Here is an 18,717-nt window from a genome sequence, read left to right on the forward strand (position 1 = left end):
TTCATATTAATCATGTGTCCATCTTTCTCGGAAATAGGGCCATCATGCTTCATGTCAGAATTTAGCATGTAAGTAAAATTCATAGTGCTTCAAATCCAACTTGAAAATATTTGTGTGGAGAGAACAGAATGACGGATCATATAATCACTAACAGAATGAGATTTCTGAAAATGTTCATTTTCAGGCTTGATCAGGGAAAAAACGGTATTGAGACATTTACCAAACCGATGATGGCTACCTAGATCCTGTATCCCACCCAAATCAACAATAACAAGGTGCTTTTGTCTAAGAAGAGAGGTGCTGCACAATATAATGTATGAGTTACATATTCCTCATCAATTTTTACAGTTTCCACTGATTAAATATATATTGACTCATAAAATATTACCATCACATCAGTTGCCACCAGATATAAGTGTATGTCCTTTAAGTATTCACTAGCACATAAACATGGGAGCTGGAATGTTTAGAAGGCATAATCTGGTACCCACCCTTCTCCAAATTCCCCTAATGCATTAGTAATCATATGTAAAGTGTTTCCTCTGCTCTACTAACTGGGCACCAAAAAGGAAGGGAGAAAAAAAAAAAAAACTCTAAATAACTACAACTCTGGGGGAGGCTGAACATTGCTATATATTCATGGTAAATAGTAAATATTAATGTGGGGAAATTTACTGTGATGGGTTAGCTTTATCCATACAATTATAAGATGGAAGCTGAGACCAGTCCCATCAACTAAGCTCAATAGAACTGTGCATTAAAAATTTGGTTGAGCAGCTGGAGAGTCAGCTGAGTGATTAAGAACACTGGCTACTCTTCCATAGGACCTGGGTTCGATTCCCAGAATCCATATGGTGGCTCACAACCATCTGTACCTCCTGTTTCAGGGAATCTGACACCCTGCTCTGGCCTTCATGGATTTTTAGGTACAAACAACATACAGAGATACACAAGCAGGCAAAACATCCATACACACATAAAAATAACAATATATATTTTTTTATTTTTGTTTTTATTTTACTGACTTTACATGCCAGGTGCAGCCCCCTCCCTTGTCACCTCCCAGTCCCACCCTCTCCCCCTCATTCCTCTTCTCCTCTCCCCTAGTTCTCAGAAAGGGGGAGCCCTCCCTCCCCTGGCATTGAATTCAAACAAATAAAACGTGCTGCTTTAGAGAACTTCCATCATCAATGTGCTCACCTAAGAAAGCAAGCTCCACATCCGCATCACATTTTCCCAGATGCACCTACCATGCTACTATATCTCCCTCCTCTCTTTCACAAAGGATAATCACTAAACTCCTGCTTAGTGCTGCGGTACCTCAAGTTACTAAGAGTATCAACTTAGAAGAGCAACAACAGTAGTGAGATGTTAAAGATCTGGAGATCTTTACCACCCACCCGGCTCTAGAAATAACGAAGTAAAATGCATGTGTTGCTAGGAAGAGAAGACAAACCCATTCTGTGTGTTAACTATCCTATCAAGACTGTGAAGACTCTCCCGGGCTATTCCAACTGTCTAGCACCTGATGGGCAATTGCTCTTCTGCTGATTGTGGCAGTGTGCAGCAGACATGAGCTGCAAGAGAAGCCATCCCTCCTTCCTAACGCAGCACGGAGAACTTGCCTCTCCTGCAACGCTTAATGTCCACTGCACAGAGTCATCTTTAATGCAAACACACATTTTCTGCCTTTGCCTCTCTGTTTTCCATTAGAACACAACACAGAAACAGTGTGCATTTCGTGCCGTCCCTATGAGGTTTGCATAAGCCATTCCAACTCAGACTCAATATTGTATTGCTCTCATTACAGTGGATAAATATTTTAGAGTTTAGGAATTAAATATTTTATTTTTCGGTAGGCTCTCTGCAACTATTGTGAACTTTCTGCAGTTTCTTCATTCACAGGAAATCTTCAGGGTTTCCTTTAGAAAATGTTAGGCTGTTAGCTGTTTCCCCACACAGGAGCAGATCAGAGTTAACAAATAAGTTCCATAAATCACTTTATACTGGGTGTTAATAAGAATATTATGTTTCTTTATGGGAAGGTGCTTTTCCATAGGCTTGTATCCTTTATTATAATAAAAGTTTACAAACAGAAAAATGAATCAAGTAAATGATACATCGTCAAATATAAAATTTCTCACTTCATTTTTTTATAATAGTTAGCATAGGTTTTCTTGGCACGCATCTCTTCATTTGACATAGGTATTTCTCATGCTAAATTAAGGCAACCAACCCTAAGAGCATGTTCGGAGATGTTTGGTTGAAATTTTCCACAAAACAAGAAGCAAAGAAGCTGTTTGTACATTTGCCTTAAAAGAAGTAGACTAATTATATCAACTGATTTATTAATTCATGAAGTTCTTTGTCCAATTATTAAAAGTACAAAGGGACCAGGGAGCAATTTAAATGTCTAACACACCTCAAAAATCTTTTTTTTTTTTAAAGTTAATTACAATTCTGAGTAGCACTACTCTAGATAGGCCCCTTAGGTTTAGCTCAGGCTTAAAATAAAATCATAACAATAACATTACCTCATTGGCCAGCTCCAGCAGCACGGGGGCCGCTCTGCTCTTCCCCACGCCATTCAGGTACCTAGACAGACAAAGGCAAGTGGTCACCCAGCAACAAGGGAAGGCCAGCTCAGACTTGTTGGTGTCCCCTGGGTATACATGTGTCTCCCGGGCAAACGCCAAGCTCAAGTCCTGTTAGAGTGTGCAACCATCACAGCGAAGCAGCGAAGGGAAAGGATGGCAGACAGCCTACCTCAAACCAACCAACTCATGGAGGGGAGGCCGGAGGCAGTGCCACACCAGTCTCCATTGCGCCTTTAACTTTGAGAAGTAAGCAAACAGAGGTGATTTCCTTCCTGGTGAACTTAAGATTTAGACATTCAGATTTCCTACCCATAGCACTCCACGCCATCACACGGGAAGGAGGCAAGCTGACTTTCACAAGTTTACACAAAGCATGAAGGCATGTAGACACCCATGCCACTAAGGCCTTACACCACTGACAGGCAATAGGAGCCACCATCTCATCCGCCATAGATTCCTGTAATAAGCCCCAGCCTGCACCATCAGACTACACTGCAACCAGCAAGCAAGCACAAACCCCAGGTTCTCCCAAGCATAGGACACAGGCCAGTTTGCTTTAATTGGAATTTAAGTGTGGCATCCACTACCACTAAGAACTCTGAAAGCAAGCCCACATCCAATCCCAAGCCTGCACAGGCACTACCCACCAGGTGCTCTGAGTTTCTTTATAACCTGGAACTTTTTGCTGTTGTTGTACTAGTGGGACCCAGGGATTCACACGATAGGCAAGGGCTCTTCCAGAGAACTCTATCCCTAGCACTCCTTTTGCACTTTGAATTTGAAACATGGTTTCACTGTGTTGGCAGGTTGGCCTTGAACTCACTACATGGCCAAGGCTGGCCTTGAACCTGTGTTTCTCCTGCCTTAGCCTCCTGAGAAGCTGGGATTACAGGCCTGAGGCAGTAGGGCTGGCCAGAATCTAGTTTCTAGCCATCCTACCTGGCCAGCCTCATCCCCAGCACTGTTGGCTACACTGGCCCTTCACCCATTTTAACTCCGGACGCAGGGTCAATGCCATGTTGCTCAGCCCGCCACCCATAAGTAAGTTAACTGTCCTCCATATGCTAATGGAAGAAGCCTGTACACCTCTGAATCACAACACATGGACTAACGAGGTGCAGAGCCAGAGACATCCCCTAATATATGAGATCCATTCCAATATGTTCTGTGAATGCCCAAGCTGATGAAGAGCGCTGAGCTCTACATATATGATGCTTTCCTAGGTATACATATGCCCAACATAAAGATCAGCTTATAACTCAGGGTAAGAGACGTACAATACAACACCATGCTACATTGAAAGTTATATAAATGCCGTTCTGTCTCTCTCTTACTGACCTTTAGTCAACTTTCGTGTAATACCTATGTGAGATCACATAAGGCCTATATCATAAGCGGAAGTGAGATGACTGACAGGCAGTGTAGTCCGGCTTGAGGCTACTACTGCTCTGAGAACAGGTCAGAAGAAGAAGAACAGAGCAGATGAGCACAGGTTAACTGAGCCATGGAGAGCAAAGCACTGGAAAGAAGAGGACTACATTTCCTGTCTGTCTCAAACTCATCTCCTAGTGTAATGCTGACAGGCTTATAAGGACTGGGGAACCATACCTCATTTGGTTTACTATACCTACCACAATTGTTGGCTTATAATGGATAATTATACAGTATATACACACATATACTCTTTTCTTTGTTAATAATCAAACAATTTTTAAAGCTACAGTAGACAACCTAGCAAAATCATGGAAGGGTATTTTCTCTAATTTCTCTTATTTGACTGAATATGGTTCATTGTTGATTTTTTTTTTTTCAAATAAAGTTAGTAAATGAGATCTGGCATTAACTGCCAGCAGCAGATACTGCAATGGAATAACATATGCAAGGCAGAGTCAACACAAACAATAGAGAGAGCCGTGAGAGTGTTACCCCTTCAAAATCCTGCAAACCAGTCTTCTGGGGCCTTCTTCATTATCACTGTGCTACAGAGGAAACAGGGGCTTCAGAAGCACGGGTGGGAGAAAAGCAAGTGTGGGTTTGAAAACAGGTCCAGAAGCAAGAAGGGAAAAAATAAAAACAGCCCCCCAAAAGACAAATAAAGAATCCAACACATGCCAACTGTGGTTTAAAGAACACAGCCCCTGGGAAATGGGAGGCTGAGAGCCCCAGCTTAAATTTCCACTGCACTGACAAGTCTGCTCAAAGAATAAACTAGTCAACCTGTGTGGCCGTGCCTCAACCAGTGTGAGCAGCACAGACTCTCCAAGAGCTCAGACCCTGCGCCCTGTGCACAGCTTTAGGTTTTGAAACTCAGCGTTCATGTATATTTCAAAATTTTTGAGAGTTCTGGATTAGGCTTTAATCTGGGCTATGAAGAAGCAACAGGGAATAAAATACCCCTGTCTCTATCATCACAAAGACATGACAGTCTCCAGACAGGAAAAAAAAAGACATACATATAGGATAATACTTAAAATTAGGTGAGTTGGTCAGGAAGCCCACCTTTAAGAAAATGTTGCTTGAATCTTGCATAAAGTAAAAGAAGCCAGAGGCCAGGTGTGTGTTTAGAGGGTAAACTACTTATACTAAGGAAGTGTTGTTTTGAGTCACACTTGCATGGTTTCATAAAAAGACGCATCCTTCATTACATTGATAACACACTGTGGAAACTTTCACCAAGTTTAAAGGATCAGAAGATGATCAAATAGTAATCCCACCATACATCCAGTCAGTGCAAATCCCTAGCGCTGTGAGTACAAAGGCTCCTTGCTAGCTCATATAAGGAATCCAACCTCAAGGCACTGATAAAATCTACCCAGGCCACACAGTGACGCACATCTCAAGCCACAGTGCTGGAGGGAGAAAGATTACTACAACCCCCTGGCTAGCCAGTGTAGCTGAATCATTCAGCTCCAGATTTCACTCAGAGATAATATCTCAAATAAAAAAATAAATAACTAAATAAGTAAGTAAAAATAAAAAAATGTGAAGCACTATGTAGGAAGACAACTGATATCAACTTCTGGCCTCCATACTCATGTACACCCACACTCACCCCCCACCACGCGCGCGCGCGCGCACACACACACACACACACATGCACACACCAACACGGACATGTACATACACCCTACACATAGGAAAGACCCTTAGTGAAGACCCATTTCCTGATGTCTGATTGGGAGATCTACGATCATGACATCATGGACTTATTTTTAAAACACAACAGTTGAGTTGGGGATACAGTTCTCTAGAAGAGCCCTTCCCCAGCATGTACACAGCCCTGGTCTCAATCCCCAGCATAAAATACGCAAAAAGCCCTAGCTCTGCTGCGGTTTGCTCTCCTTTTGGGATATTTCCCAACAAGCCAGTAAAGGCCACTCTTGTTTCTAAATGGGTCTGTTTACCACTATTCCAGACACTCCATGTGGATAACTGACAAAGTTGGGCTGTACTCTATAAACACAACTATATTGACACGTCTCTTACTGAAATTCATATATTTAGGGACACAGCTATCTTCCACTCCCTAGAACAGCTGAAGGCAGGTATTGTGCCTTTGTCACGTGTGCGTGGGCAGGTACTGGCAGGACAGAAATATGCAGTAAATGGTGCCACTGGACATTTCGGCTTTTTGTTGTTATAACAAGAAAGCCAACCAGGCCTGGAGAGATGGCACAGAGGTTAAGAGCACTGTCTGTCCTTCCAAAGGTCCTGAGTTCAATTCCCAGCACACCACATGGTGGCTCACAACCATCTACAATGAGATCTGGTGCTCTCTTCTGGCAAGCAGGCAGGCACACATGCGGGCAGAATATGTATAAATAATAAATAAATAAATCTTGAAAGAAAGAAAGAAAGAAAGAAAGAAAGAAAGAAAGAAAGAAAGAAAGCCAAGCTGAGGAAGAAAAGCTGTGTTTTGCTCATGGCTTCAGGGCAGGGCTGTCCAGCTCCATTGCTCTCACGTCTGAGGTGAAGAACAAATCATGGCAGAGGGCTGTGGTGGAAGAAAGAGGATACTCAACTCATGTCAGCCAGGAAACAGACAGGAAGGGCCCAAGGCAATAGATAGGCTCCAAAGACACAGCCCAGTAGCCTATTGAAGGGTGTGACCCACCCGCATAGCGGGTCTCTCTTCTTTAGTTATTCCTATGTAGAAATGCCCTTGTGTTATTTAAACCGAGAAGCGTGTTTTCCTCTCTTCCCAGGCATTTGTCAATCCAAGCAAGCTGACTCTAAGGATTAGCATCACAGTGGAATCAATGTTCAGAAACCAGTTTTATCATGTACTGTCAATATCAGGTCTCAACAATTCTTTTCTCTATGTCAACATCTTAGAAAATTCAATTGATCCGATCCTATATAGCTACGGAAGCTGTTTCCTTAGCCAGTGTGGTTAGAAAGGATGGGAGATAGGATTTCCAAACTTGCTTCTTCTTTAGCGAACTTACAGGTCTGACCGTCTGCGGCTGTCAGTATGCACCACCAGCCCACTTGCCTCTAGAATCACCAGAGCTGAGTGAATGAGGTGCTGAGGGTGCTGCCAGTGAAGCTGGGGGTGGGATGCAGGGGTGAGGTGGGCGGTAGGGGGGGCGGGGGGGGGGGGGACGGGACAGAGGAGGGAAGGCCCAACCGGATAGAGGAGCTAAGCTCCTGGTTCTGCTTCCTTGTCTGCCCAGTAAGGGAGAAGTGTCAGCCACACCCCTCTGCTGTCATGAACTCCACCATGCAGAATACAATTACAAACCACAGGTAAAAGTAAACCCTTCCTACCGTAGCCTACACATGTCAGGAACTGTGACTCAGCGATGAGAAAATTAACTAGTCGCCCAATGACGTGTATACCCAAAAGCCTATGTGTGAATGTGGAAGAATCAAGATAAATTTGGCCAAGGATGCTCCTGTGTGAGAATAAAATGGCACAGTTCAAAAGAATAGAGAGCCGGTTTCAAATGGATACAGTAAACACCCAACTGAGCAGGCTTCCCCACCCATGAGGAAGGCCAGGAACACACTCTCCTGCTCCTGTCCGTCTTAGTGAGTCGTGGTACTCTCACGGTAACTCCTGACTTTGAATTCCCAAATGACATACTCTCCACACTAGCGAGAATGTGGAGTCAGAGGTTCTCCTGCTGCTGGCAGGAACATAACCAAGACGCTTCTAGACAGTAATTTAGCAACATATAATCAATTTCTAAATGTTCGCATTGTTTGCACCAGTAATTACATACACAGAAATCAACCAGTGCCAATGAGTCAAGCATAAAGATGTTTACCACAGTATTATTTACAATATCAGAACACTGGGGACATATTCGGTCCTCAGAAGGAAAATGTGGGAAATTCAGCCTTTTACATGGTGGAGAAAGGCAACTAATAAATGAAAAGGCTTTTTTTTTTTTTTTTACAAAATAATATTATATCACATACATTTTTCCACAATAAAATCCAGGATTCATAGTTGTACGTGTAATTCGACCTCGTCTATATACAAATGGGTTGTCAGAAAGCTGGGATGAAACTTTAACCAGTAGTTATCTCTGACTGGCACAATTATGGGCAATCGTTCATTCTTTTCTATGCCATCACAAAGGGGCTTAATTTTCACAGCCAGTGGTATTACTTTCATAAGGAACAAAAATTAAATAAGTTGTTATTAACACTTTCCCATTGCTTAAATATATGTGGATAAAACACAGTTGGCCTTTATTCTAACCACCTAAAAAACAAACAAGAATCTTTTAGAGCCAATTTACCTTAGCAAAACCCAGGACATTCGACCTGCACATTTCCAATGGTGGCTCTGCCTAAAAGGTGACAGCATGGCTGGCTCCCATAAACGGAGGGAACTGCCAGAGAACCGTGACTCTGGGGGAACGCCTTTCCTCTGAGTCTCTATTAGAGCCTCCGTTCTGCTTTTATTTCAAATGTTTTCATGCCTCACCATAACTGAGACTCTCACATTTCAAAAATGCAAAGGAAGAAATGTATTTCTATATTCACTGCTCCTACTCAGTACTCAGTAACTATACTTACTTAAATTTTTCTTAAAGGAAAACTATCCAGGTAGTAGAAAAAAAAACCCCACATATCAGTAATTATATACACATTTCTTTTTCAGCCCATGGCCTTGCACAAGCTAAGCAAGTGCTCTACATCAAACTGCAACCCAAACACTGTCTTTGTGTTTATATCAGCATCCCCAAAGCTGGAATTATAAGCTTGTGCCACCAGGCTTTGCATGTGTGTGTGTGTGTGTGTGTGTGTGTGTGTGTGTGTGTGTGTGTTATATATATACACACACATATATATACATATATATGAGTGTATATTAAAATATATACATATATGTATATACATATATACTTTAATTTTTAAACTAGGCTTTTTAATGTAGATGGTTTTGAAAAAGACATTTTAATTAAAGTTTTTTTTTTACAGTGAGGCAAATGAATTTGAGAGCAGCCCTGTGACTTTTCGTCACACCTCACATTTCCCAGACTGGAGTACATATTACCTTCCAACACTGCTTTCCTCTCCTACTATACAAGGCTTTACATCTCAGCATGGCCCTGGTTCTATCTGACAGCCTAGAAATATAAAGTTTACAAACAAAAACGTATTTCTTTGTATACAGATGCGGTGGTAGAGGTCTATAAGCATAGGCTGAACCAGGTGAACTGCCAAATCAGAGACCAACTTGGGCTGGATAGTGACACCCTGTCTCAAAACAAACAATTACTTCTTGTCATACAAATAAGTGAACAAATAAAATAACATTTCAATATATATGTATAGTTTTTTTTTCTCTAGATACCAGGTCTCACAGACTACTGCAGGTCCTATAGGAAATAAATGTAAATTTCAACAAGATAGCCATGACCTTTCTCAATACCTATAAAGACTTGTCTAGAAAGAAATTCTAGACATAATGAATGGAGGGTGGTGATCTATACATCTCACACATCTTTAATATCTTTAACTACTCAAAACAAAGGAGATCTTTAGCCATGTGGCAGAGTGAATGATTTTTTAAAAGAAAATCCAATTTCAAAGCTTCTCTAAACCTTAATTGTTTTTATAATTTTATAAACTTTATTACTTAAAAATTTGCAAATAGGTAAAAAAAATTAACACCAAAATTAACCAGACCCCAAAGTCTACACAATTCAATGACCTTCTAACAGACACTACCTCACCCAGTCATAATGGCTCTCATGAACAAATCTAGCAACAAATGCTGGAGAAATGTAAAGAAAAACAGAATACTTCCTCCACCGGTCATGGGGTGACAACTAATACAGCCATTGTGGAAGTCAGTTTGGAGATTCCTCAAAAAATTTAAAATAGAACTACGATATGGCCCAACTCTTCCACTCCTGGACCTAAACACAGACACTGCAGACCCTACCATAGAGATATTTGAACCCATGCTTACTGCTGCCTTATTTACTATAGCAAGGAAAATGAACCAATCTAGTCCCTCAACAGTTGAATGATAATGAAAATTTAGTACTTATATTACAGTTTATTGTTATTTATTCAGATATCAAAATGATGGTAATGAATGTCAGAATTAAGAAAATCAGAACTATTTTAAAGGTTCTGTTTGTCTCAGAATAATAAAGCTAAAATTTAAATATTCTCTGAACATTGTGCTGTGGTTTAACTCAAGATTTTCTTCAAAAACATAAAGCCCCCATTAAAACACGATAGCTGTATAAAATAATATGTCACCGTAAGTTCTTATTTGATGAAGGTTCTTTGTTAAATACCAAAAATAGCTAGCCCAACAGATAAGAGGCAAATATTACACTGGATTTTAATCTCATTTTTTGCCAGGTGCTGATCTGAATAAGAAATAAATGAAAAATCTGTTTGAAAACTTACACATATACATGTAGGCCATATGTATAGATAAGCATATGTATCCATAAAAGGTGTGTAACTTTTTCAAAGTTTCAAGTAACCAAATAAGGTTCTGTAACAGGGGGGCTTATCTCATACAGTCCATGTATACACATGTAAACTGACACTATCACCGTATTCTTCACACATGCCAAAGCAAGCACTTAAAATGTACTGTAAAATAAACTCAAAGTTTTAAATAACAGTCTTGCGACAGTATAGAAAGGCAGTCTAGTAGCCTAATTTATTCATAATAATTATTACAATTGACAGGTACTGTGATACCCTCTAGTGGGGCAGGCAGGTCATACCTCTGGTAATAACTTTCCATCGCTTCTGGAGTATGATGTTTGGCATGTGTTCTTTTAATATGTTTCTGAAACAAAACACACAAGAAAACATCTTTATGTTGTGTCACAGATCAGGCTCAAGAACAGCAAAGGCATATTTCGTCATCCCAGTGGCGAGCATATGGGGCAAATGGGTAATGGCTTGGGGACTTGGGTGGTGGCAGGATTTCCTTTCCTGCTATGACATCTATGCATTTTAATCTCCTGCATGGCTGGGATGTCTTCAGACTGTACCACAAGTACAGTATATATGTAAAAGCCACCAGGGTCATAGTAATTGAATCTAAATAAGTTTGCTTAGGGCTGCAGAGGGCAACGAAAACTTGTTCCCTCTTTCAACCTTTGTATTAATTTCCCCTCAATTCAATTCCATCTCAGGCCTCTGCACTCGGGCTTTACAATCCAATTGCCATATTTAACCAGGAAGAACATTGCTTAAAAACAACTTATTTGAAAACTACAAAAAGTAATTCCATAGAGACTTGCCACTTGACTGACACCTGTCATCTCATGATAAATGACTCCATTTTCTGCCTCTCTTGCCTTCTGCCACTCCAGCAGTGGTCATTTATCATCATCTCTGTCAGCTATGGGAAGCGGCACTGACAGTGCAAGTCAGCAAACATTTAGCACATGGAGCCACGCAACACAGGGAAATTATTATTGTCAGAATAATAATGGTTTAGCATAATTTATTACAGGTCCACCAAATAAGCAAAGGCTAGATGTTATTAGACAGATGGATGGGTAGGCTTGGCAGGCCTCCACTGAGACGCAGGCGGTGCTTGATGTGGAAAAGGGAACATCCTCCAACCCAATCAGAGAGCTGGCAGTTCAATTACAAAGAAATAAAGGGACATTCATCATTCAATTAGGCACCTGTCAACCCTCACAAAGGAGAAAACTTCTAACCTGGTACTCCTGGGAGAAGATGCTCAGCAGAGTGGCCTGCGATTGACTGGAACAAATAAAAGAAGGACAAAGTTAATTACTGGAGTGCACAGCAAAGAAATAAAAGAGAAAGGACCTTCAAAGGTAGGCCTGCTGCCCTGTAATCCAACGGAACACGAAAACAAGTGTGGAGAAGTTGTTCCAGATGAGAACCTCACACAAAGGCTTCCTGCCGCGAGGTCAAGGAGAGAGGAAGAGCGGATGGAGAGAAAGAACTGGTCCTGATGCAGGAGGCGTATCATCTGAATTCCCTGCAACCTCAGGATGGCTGCACCATATCTAACCTATAAGTGGGGTTTTATAACTACAAAGGACCCCAAGAAAAAGGTGTCTTACAACAAGCAAATGAGTTACTCCTGGGATCATTAGAAAGCACGTTCTTCGCTGACTGCCAGCATCCCCAGGTTTACCTTGTTGACTGTACCAGATTCAGGGGGAAACACTGGTCTTAATCAGATATAGCACAGAGACTGGTAGACCATTTTCACCTGCTGGTAAGCTCTGAAAACAGAAATGGAGGCAGCAGGAGGTGGTGGTCTGAAGAAGGCCTCACTCACAAAGACAAGAGTTAGCCTTAGTTACCCAGGATGTCACAGCACCAAACACTTGGCAGTGAACCAACTGGGACGCCTTCTTCCCAAACAGGAAGTTTGCTTCTGCAACTGTCCCCTTTAGAAATGGAACACAATGTTTCTCTAAAATGTTGTCAACACCCACTGCTGCCCTCTGACTGCCCCTGGTGGACACACCCACCTTATCCTATTGTGATGATGACTACTTTTGATATAGGCTTCTAGTAAATGCAAAAGGAAAAGACTGCAATTTAAATAATTTGACTTCCACAGTGTGCCAACACTATGTGAACATCAACTTTATATATATATATATATATATATATATATATATATATATATATATATATATATATATATAAACTTATGAATGAACCCTCCCAAGTGTTTCACCAGTTCAGAGTTTGAAATAAAAATGACTCTACATTTGTCTGCAAGCTGCCAGTGACGGCAGCTTCTGGAAACCATCATAGATTTGGCTTCTGACCCTCTCCACCAGGACCAAATTATATGAGGAGGTTTTATAGGGGGGGGGGGGAGGAGCCATAAGGCCAGCACGATGGCTCGGTGAGTAAAGGTGCTGACAACCTGAATCCAGTGCCTAGGACTCACATCCTCTGACGCCCACATGTGTGCCATACATGTACGTACACATACATACAAAGTTAATTTTAATAACAGAATCCCAGCACTCTGGAAACTGAGACAGAAGGACTGCTGCAAATTTGAGTTCTACATAGCAAGTACCAGACAAGCCTTGGATACAGAGAGAAACACTATCTTGTGGTCAATGGGGACCAGAGAGAGGCGGTGGGGGGTGGGGGGGGGGGAGAGACAGATGGAGTCTATCTCTGGAGTTGGGGGATCTATAAATGTTCAACAAAGAAAGTACATAATAATTAAAGAACTATTTCAATATGCCAAAAAGTACTGAGAAATGACCAAGAACAATTATAAATTTATTAGCCAATTTTCTCAATTTCTTTTCAAAATTGGAAACCATCTTTAAAAAAAAAAAACTAAGTGTATGTGTGTGTGTGTGTGTGTGTGTGTGTGTGTGTGTGTGTGTGTGTCTTGCCAGAACTTAACATGTAAATCACATACCTTGGTGATAGGGTTACTGATACAAGCTTCTGAAAAAGACGCCAAAATGAAGGTCCAATCTGTGTAAACAACTCCGAGAAAGTAAAATTATTCATATCTACACGTGGTTAAATGCCCTCTCCTCGTAGTACAAAATAGGCTGATGCTATTGACCATTCGGCAGTACAGAGGTCCCCTTCTAGGTTTCAAAGAGTATGAGAAAAGCACTGGTTGGAAAGACAAAAATGCCAGGCAGGGTGGCAAATTTTGGAGCTCTGTGAGTTCAAGTCCAGCCTGGTCTACCTGGTCTACAGAGTGAGTTCCAGGGTAACCACGGCTACAAAAGAAAATCCTGTCACGGGAAAAAAACCGATAGATAGATGAACAGTCCCAAGCGGGTCATGGTGTGACAGTGCTTTTGGATGAGATCATGTACTTAACTAGAGAAGGTTTTTAAAATGCTCTGTTCAGTTTAGCTAAAACTGTGGGCGGAGACTAATGGAGCAACCAAGTTTCTCTGTGAAAAGGAACCTAGAGCAGTCCCACTCACAAACACTGTTGAGAAAAAAAAAAAAAACTGGCTAAACCCCAAACCCAGAATACAACTCACATTACACCAACAAGGAAGACTGGCTCCCAGGATGTCATGGTTTTCTTTGGCAAAACAAAGCTTCGGTGACCTCTGCTAAATAATGTGCAAGCCAACCCTCTATTCCAGTATGTGTCGATCATCCAAGGCAAGAGCCTGAACAAGTACATGTGACAAAACCCAGAAGAGAACGCTCGGTGCAACCGAGGGCACTGACACCAGTGTCCTCCCCTGCACTTGCGGTACTGGAGATGGAGTCTCAGCACCCCAAAGCTACAGCACTAAAGAGTGTAGTGAACGACTGGCCTGTCACTCTGGTAGCAGAAAGGGAAGAGAGGGCAGTGAGGAATTCACTCTGTAGGCCAGAATAACAGGAATAGTTTATGGGGTGAACTGCCAGAAGGCAGCGGGTGGGGCAGTGACCAGAACACCTGCAGCAAAAGGCAGTAGGCTGTGGAGTCTCCATGTAGAAGTATTTTCAGTTAGAACCAGCCTCCCTACGTTTCCTGCATGTAATTCCCACCATAGAAAAAGCAAAGATGAATCTGTCTAGAACCCAGTTCCGAGAGGTTAACTCATGACTGCCCAACCTCCCACCGCACTAATGTCCCTATTTCAAGGATGAGAAAATGCAGGGGGAAAAAAAAAAGAGTTTAGCATATACAGTTATGCCTCCAGATAAGGTGGTGAATAAAAACCCACACAATTCCAGAACCTAAATTCTTCATTTCCATGGTATTGTGCCTTGCTAACAGTTTCTAGAAAATGGCTCTGCGAGACATGCATGCTAACACCGGTGCCCAGGCATTGATGAGGTTGTGTTTGTTCTGCAGACTACCTTGAAAGGTGGAGCAGTTTGCGTTCCTGGCAGAAAATTGAAGGCACAAGAAGTCAAATGATCTGACCAAATTAAATGGCTTTAGGTAATATTCCTTTCTTTAAAAATCAAATTGCAGTTTTCTTTTAGTTAGCTGCATAAAATACAATTTTCTTTTTGTGTCGAAAGATAAAGGAAGTACTGATGGCAGGAAACAGTCTGGGGTAAGAAGGCTGGTAGTGCTTCCCCTCCCTTCCTTACAGATAAGGTAGGTTTTAACTACCACCACTGCTGGGGTGTTTCCATCCCACCATACACATGCATGTTACTCACACGTTCCTTTCATTTCATAACATCTCACAGTTAAATGGTAAAGACACATTCTAAGACAACATTTAATGAAGAGTTTCCCACCTATTAAGTACATATCCTGTGTAAAATCCATATTCCACCATTGACGACAGCCAGCTAATTTTCAGCCTGTGTTTTCATTCTGTGTCCAAAGAATACGGATTTGTGTGCATCTATACACAAATGAACTATCTAAAAACTGTGAGTGTTGAAGGATACTTTTGTGAGTGTAAAAGATATTTTCGTCATAAAAGACAGTCACATTGCTGGGTGCAGTGGCGCACACCTGTAATCCCAGCACTCAGGGAGGCAGAGACAGGAGGATCTCTGTGAGTTCAAGACCAGCCTGGTCTACAAAGCAAGTCCAGGACAGCCAAGGCTACACAGAGGAAACCCTGTCTCAAAAAAAAAAACCCAGATAATCCCATCTATCAATTCCACTAGAATTATTCTTTTCAAATTACTGTTAATAAAAAAAATACCACATGGAATAAATGTGCAGAATAACAAATTAATAATTTTTTAAAAGATGAAAAAAAAAAAAAACGTGTAGTGCCCTGAGAGCCGCCCATGCAAGCATATTTTTCCAGCTAAGGAATGCTGGTACTTCTGATCTTTCTTTGATTTCCTTTAATTCACCATGGCAAATATGTGTCCTAGAAGTTAGTATTATCTATTGACAGACGTAGTAAGAAATGTCTTATGCATTTTTGGTACCTGGGTCCTCATCTGACATGTCCACAAGAGTGACTCATCCACACTAGACATAAGTGAATTCACTGCCTCCAGCTCACATTTACTCTTGTGGTGATGCATAGCTATGGTCCCATCCCAAAGCCCGAGGTGCCCAAAAGTACTTCTCCAATCTTTGCTGGCACTAAACTCTGTTCAGTGGACTTATAATGCTATCAAAGGTATTACTTTAGGGCATGATCACATCTGACCAATGGGTAACCAAATTATACTTTAAGGATTTCAAGGGTAGCCTGCGCCCCCCCCGAAATTGTTATCTTCAAAAATTAAAAATCTTACCTAAGTAATCTCTAAAAATATGAAAAATTATGGAGGGTGCAAAACTGAGCAGTAATAATGGCCAATCTAATGCTGAAGAGAAATTCCAGCTGTTTGCTAGAGAGCAGAATTGAAGGGAGGTAGGTTAAGCCACTGTACAGAGTTTATAAAACTATACAGTGCAGGGCATATTAAGGCAAAACATGGCATATGTGTTTTCAAATAAGAAAGAATATAGTCCCAAGAACACTTAACACATTCTAAAGACCAGGGAGGCTGGAGAGATGGGTCAAAGATTAAGGGCACTGACTGATTTTCCAGAGGTCCTGAGTTCAATTCCCAGTAACTACATGGTTGCCCATAATCATCGATAATGTGATCTAATGCCTTCTTCTGGACTGCAGGTGCACATGCAGGCAGAGTACTGTATACATAATAAATAAATAAATAAATAACCAGAGAGTGGAAAACTTACACTAGCAGATTATCATTATTAACAAATTTTTAAAAAATAAAACAGAACCAGAAAAGCATGTTACAGAACTACATCCACATTTTATTTAAGCTATACAAAGTACAAAACCACAGAATATAATCATTTATTTCCCTGGACATCACTGGATGTAGTACAAGAAACAGTGAGACTGGCAGCAGTCAGCTCAGCTATGGCTACCTCATGTGAAGGGGACAGGGATGGAATTCCAGGTGTCAATCATACCCATAATAGTCCATCTTTTTTTTTTTTTTAATCTGATTGACAGGAAAAGTCAATGTAGAGAATGTTAGAATGTTTCCTTTCTATAAAAGTAAAAAACTATCTAAAACAAACAGGGAGATGAGGAAGCTCCTCATATCATCTCTAGACATTTACAGCTTGAGATACAGTTCATAATGAAATGACACAAGTAAACACAGGGAAAGAACTGAGGAGCCGGTAGATGAATCGATCTCTGAGATTCTCTCTGCACTAAAGCCTGCTACTCCAAATGTTCCGATTAATTACAGTCTTAGTGTCTGTGCCCCTCACCTTCCTAATTAAATTTAAGTCTTACCTTCTCAGAACCAGCTATAACATAAATCAGGTGAAGCCGAGAAGCCTGGGTGACGGGTACTTAATTACGCCAGCCAGGCCACACTCATTTCTCTCCTAAGCAACTCTGGTAACTTAACAAAGTATATAAATAATAATTTAATAGAAAATGTTTACCTGCCCTCTTTTTAAATTTAAACTTTTCTTCCTGTGAGACATCTTTAATCAGATTAAACTACACTATGAAAAGTTTTGAATTAAATGTGTAGTCATTTTTTAATGAAAAGGTTGACAGTGAGATGTGATGGCCTGTATGTGACAATATTTACACCATTTTCCTTACTGGATAAAACTCAACTTTCTTCTAGTCCTTTCTCTCCCCTGGATATTCCTCACCTTCTTCCACATACGTTTCCTTCCTCTTAAGCATCTAGCTCACAGCAGTCTGACTTCTGTTCCACCCCTCAACAGACACAAAAGTCACAGACTTCTTGCTCAGTAAACCTCAAAGCGATCCCATTACTTGCTTATGAGTAGCTCTGACCAAAACACCTAAGAAAACAACCCAAGGAGGAAATGATTTATGCTCATGGCTTCAGGAGGTTTGGTCTGTGGTTGCTTGGCCTCTGTACTTGGGCAGAACGTGAGAGCATTGGCAACATGTTGGGAGGGGGTGCTTCACTTCACAGGGGACAAGAAGCTGCTGGTGGGGGGGGGTTGCTGGGCAGGAGGCATGAATGACTGGTCTCCTGCCTCCAAGGGGGTCCCATCTCCTGAGGTTTCCAAACCTTCTAACATACCCACCAGCAAGGGCCTGCGTGGTCAGCAAATGCGCTCACGGGGAATGGGTCATGGTCTCGGCTCAACACGTATCTTCTCCCGAAGCTCTGCAGCATCTGCTCCTCTGGCTGGCCTTCTTTTCTGAAGAAATCTTTCGTCCACCAGATTCCAAATTCCTTTTACCTTTCTTTCACTGGATGTTTGCTTTCTCTCCTGGGTTTTCCAGAGACTTCTCTTCAGCCTTTTCCCCTCTCGCCCTACATGTTAGTCCAACTGAAAGAACAACTACTTCCACAGCTCCCAAATGTATACCACGTGAAAATGTACGGGGTTGGAGAGTTAGAGCAATCCTGGTCTGATTCACAGCTACTGAAAGGGACTTCTCGGTATTTGGTCACAGATGTCTCTCAATCAAATTGACCATCCCCTTTCTTTCCCACAAACATGTTTTCTTTTTCTTTAAAATTAATTTATTTACTTATCCACTTTATATCCCAATGCTAGCCCCTTCCCTCCTTCCCTCACCATTCCACCCTCTCTCCCTCTCTCCTCTATTCCTCAGATTCAGTCAACAGAATCCATGTCAGAGACAGCCAAGGGCACATGATCGGGTGAGTCAAAGAAAACCTAAGGTGCACTGCATGTGGAACTTATGTAGTAATACTTCATGAAGTCATCTTA

General features: G+C 41.4%; 1 protein-coding gene across 2 annotated transcripts in view; it reads right to left on the reverse strand.

Moving 5' to 3' along the window:
• CDIN1 (CDAN1 interacting nuclease 1) overlaps nucleotides 1-18,717 on the reverse strand; it is a 199,962-nt gene that overhangs the window by 134,183 nt on the left and 47,062 nt on the right. For both annotated transcript variants that reach the window (XM_084776570.1, XM_084776571.1), the window contains exons 2-4: nucleotides 11,765-11,810; nucleotides 10,814-10,878; nucleotides 2,535-2,595 (exon numbers count right to left, since the gene is read on the reverse strand). In XM_084776570.1, the coding sequence (XP_084632696.1) occupies nucleotides 2,535-2,595; nucleotides 10,814-10,878; nucleotides 11,765-11,810 (172 nt within the window). The remainder of the gene's footprint in view (nucleotides 1-2,534; nucleotides 2,596-10,813; nucleotides 10,879-11,764; nucleotides 11,811-18,717) is intronic.

The sequence above is a fragment of the Acomys minous genome (assembly GCF_964271855.1).
Source record: "Acomys minous genome assembly, chromosome: 3".
Classification (NCBI taxonomy): Eukaryota; Metazoa; Chordata; class Mammalia; order Rodentia; family Muridae; genus Acomys; species Acomys minous.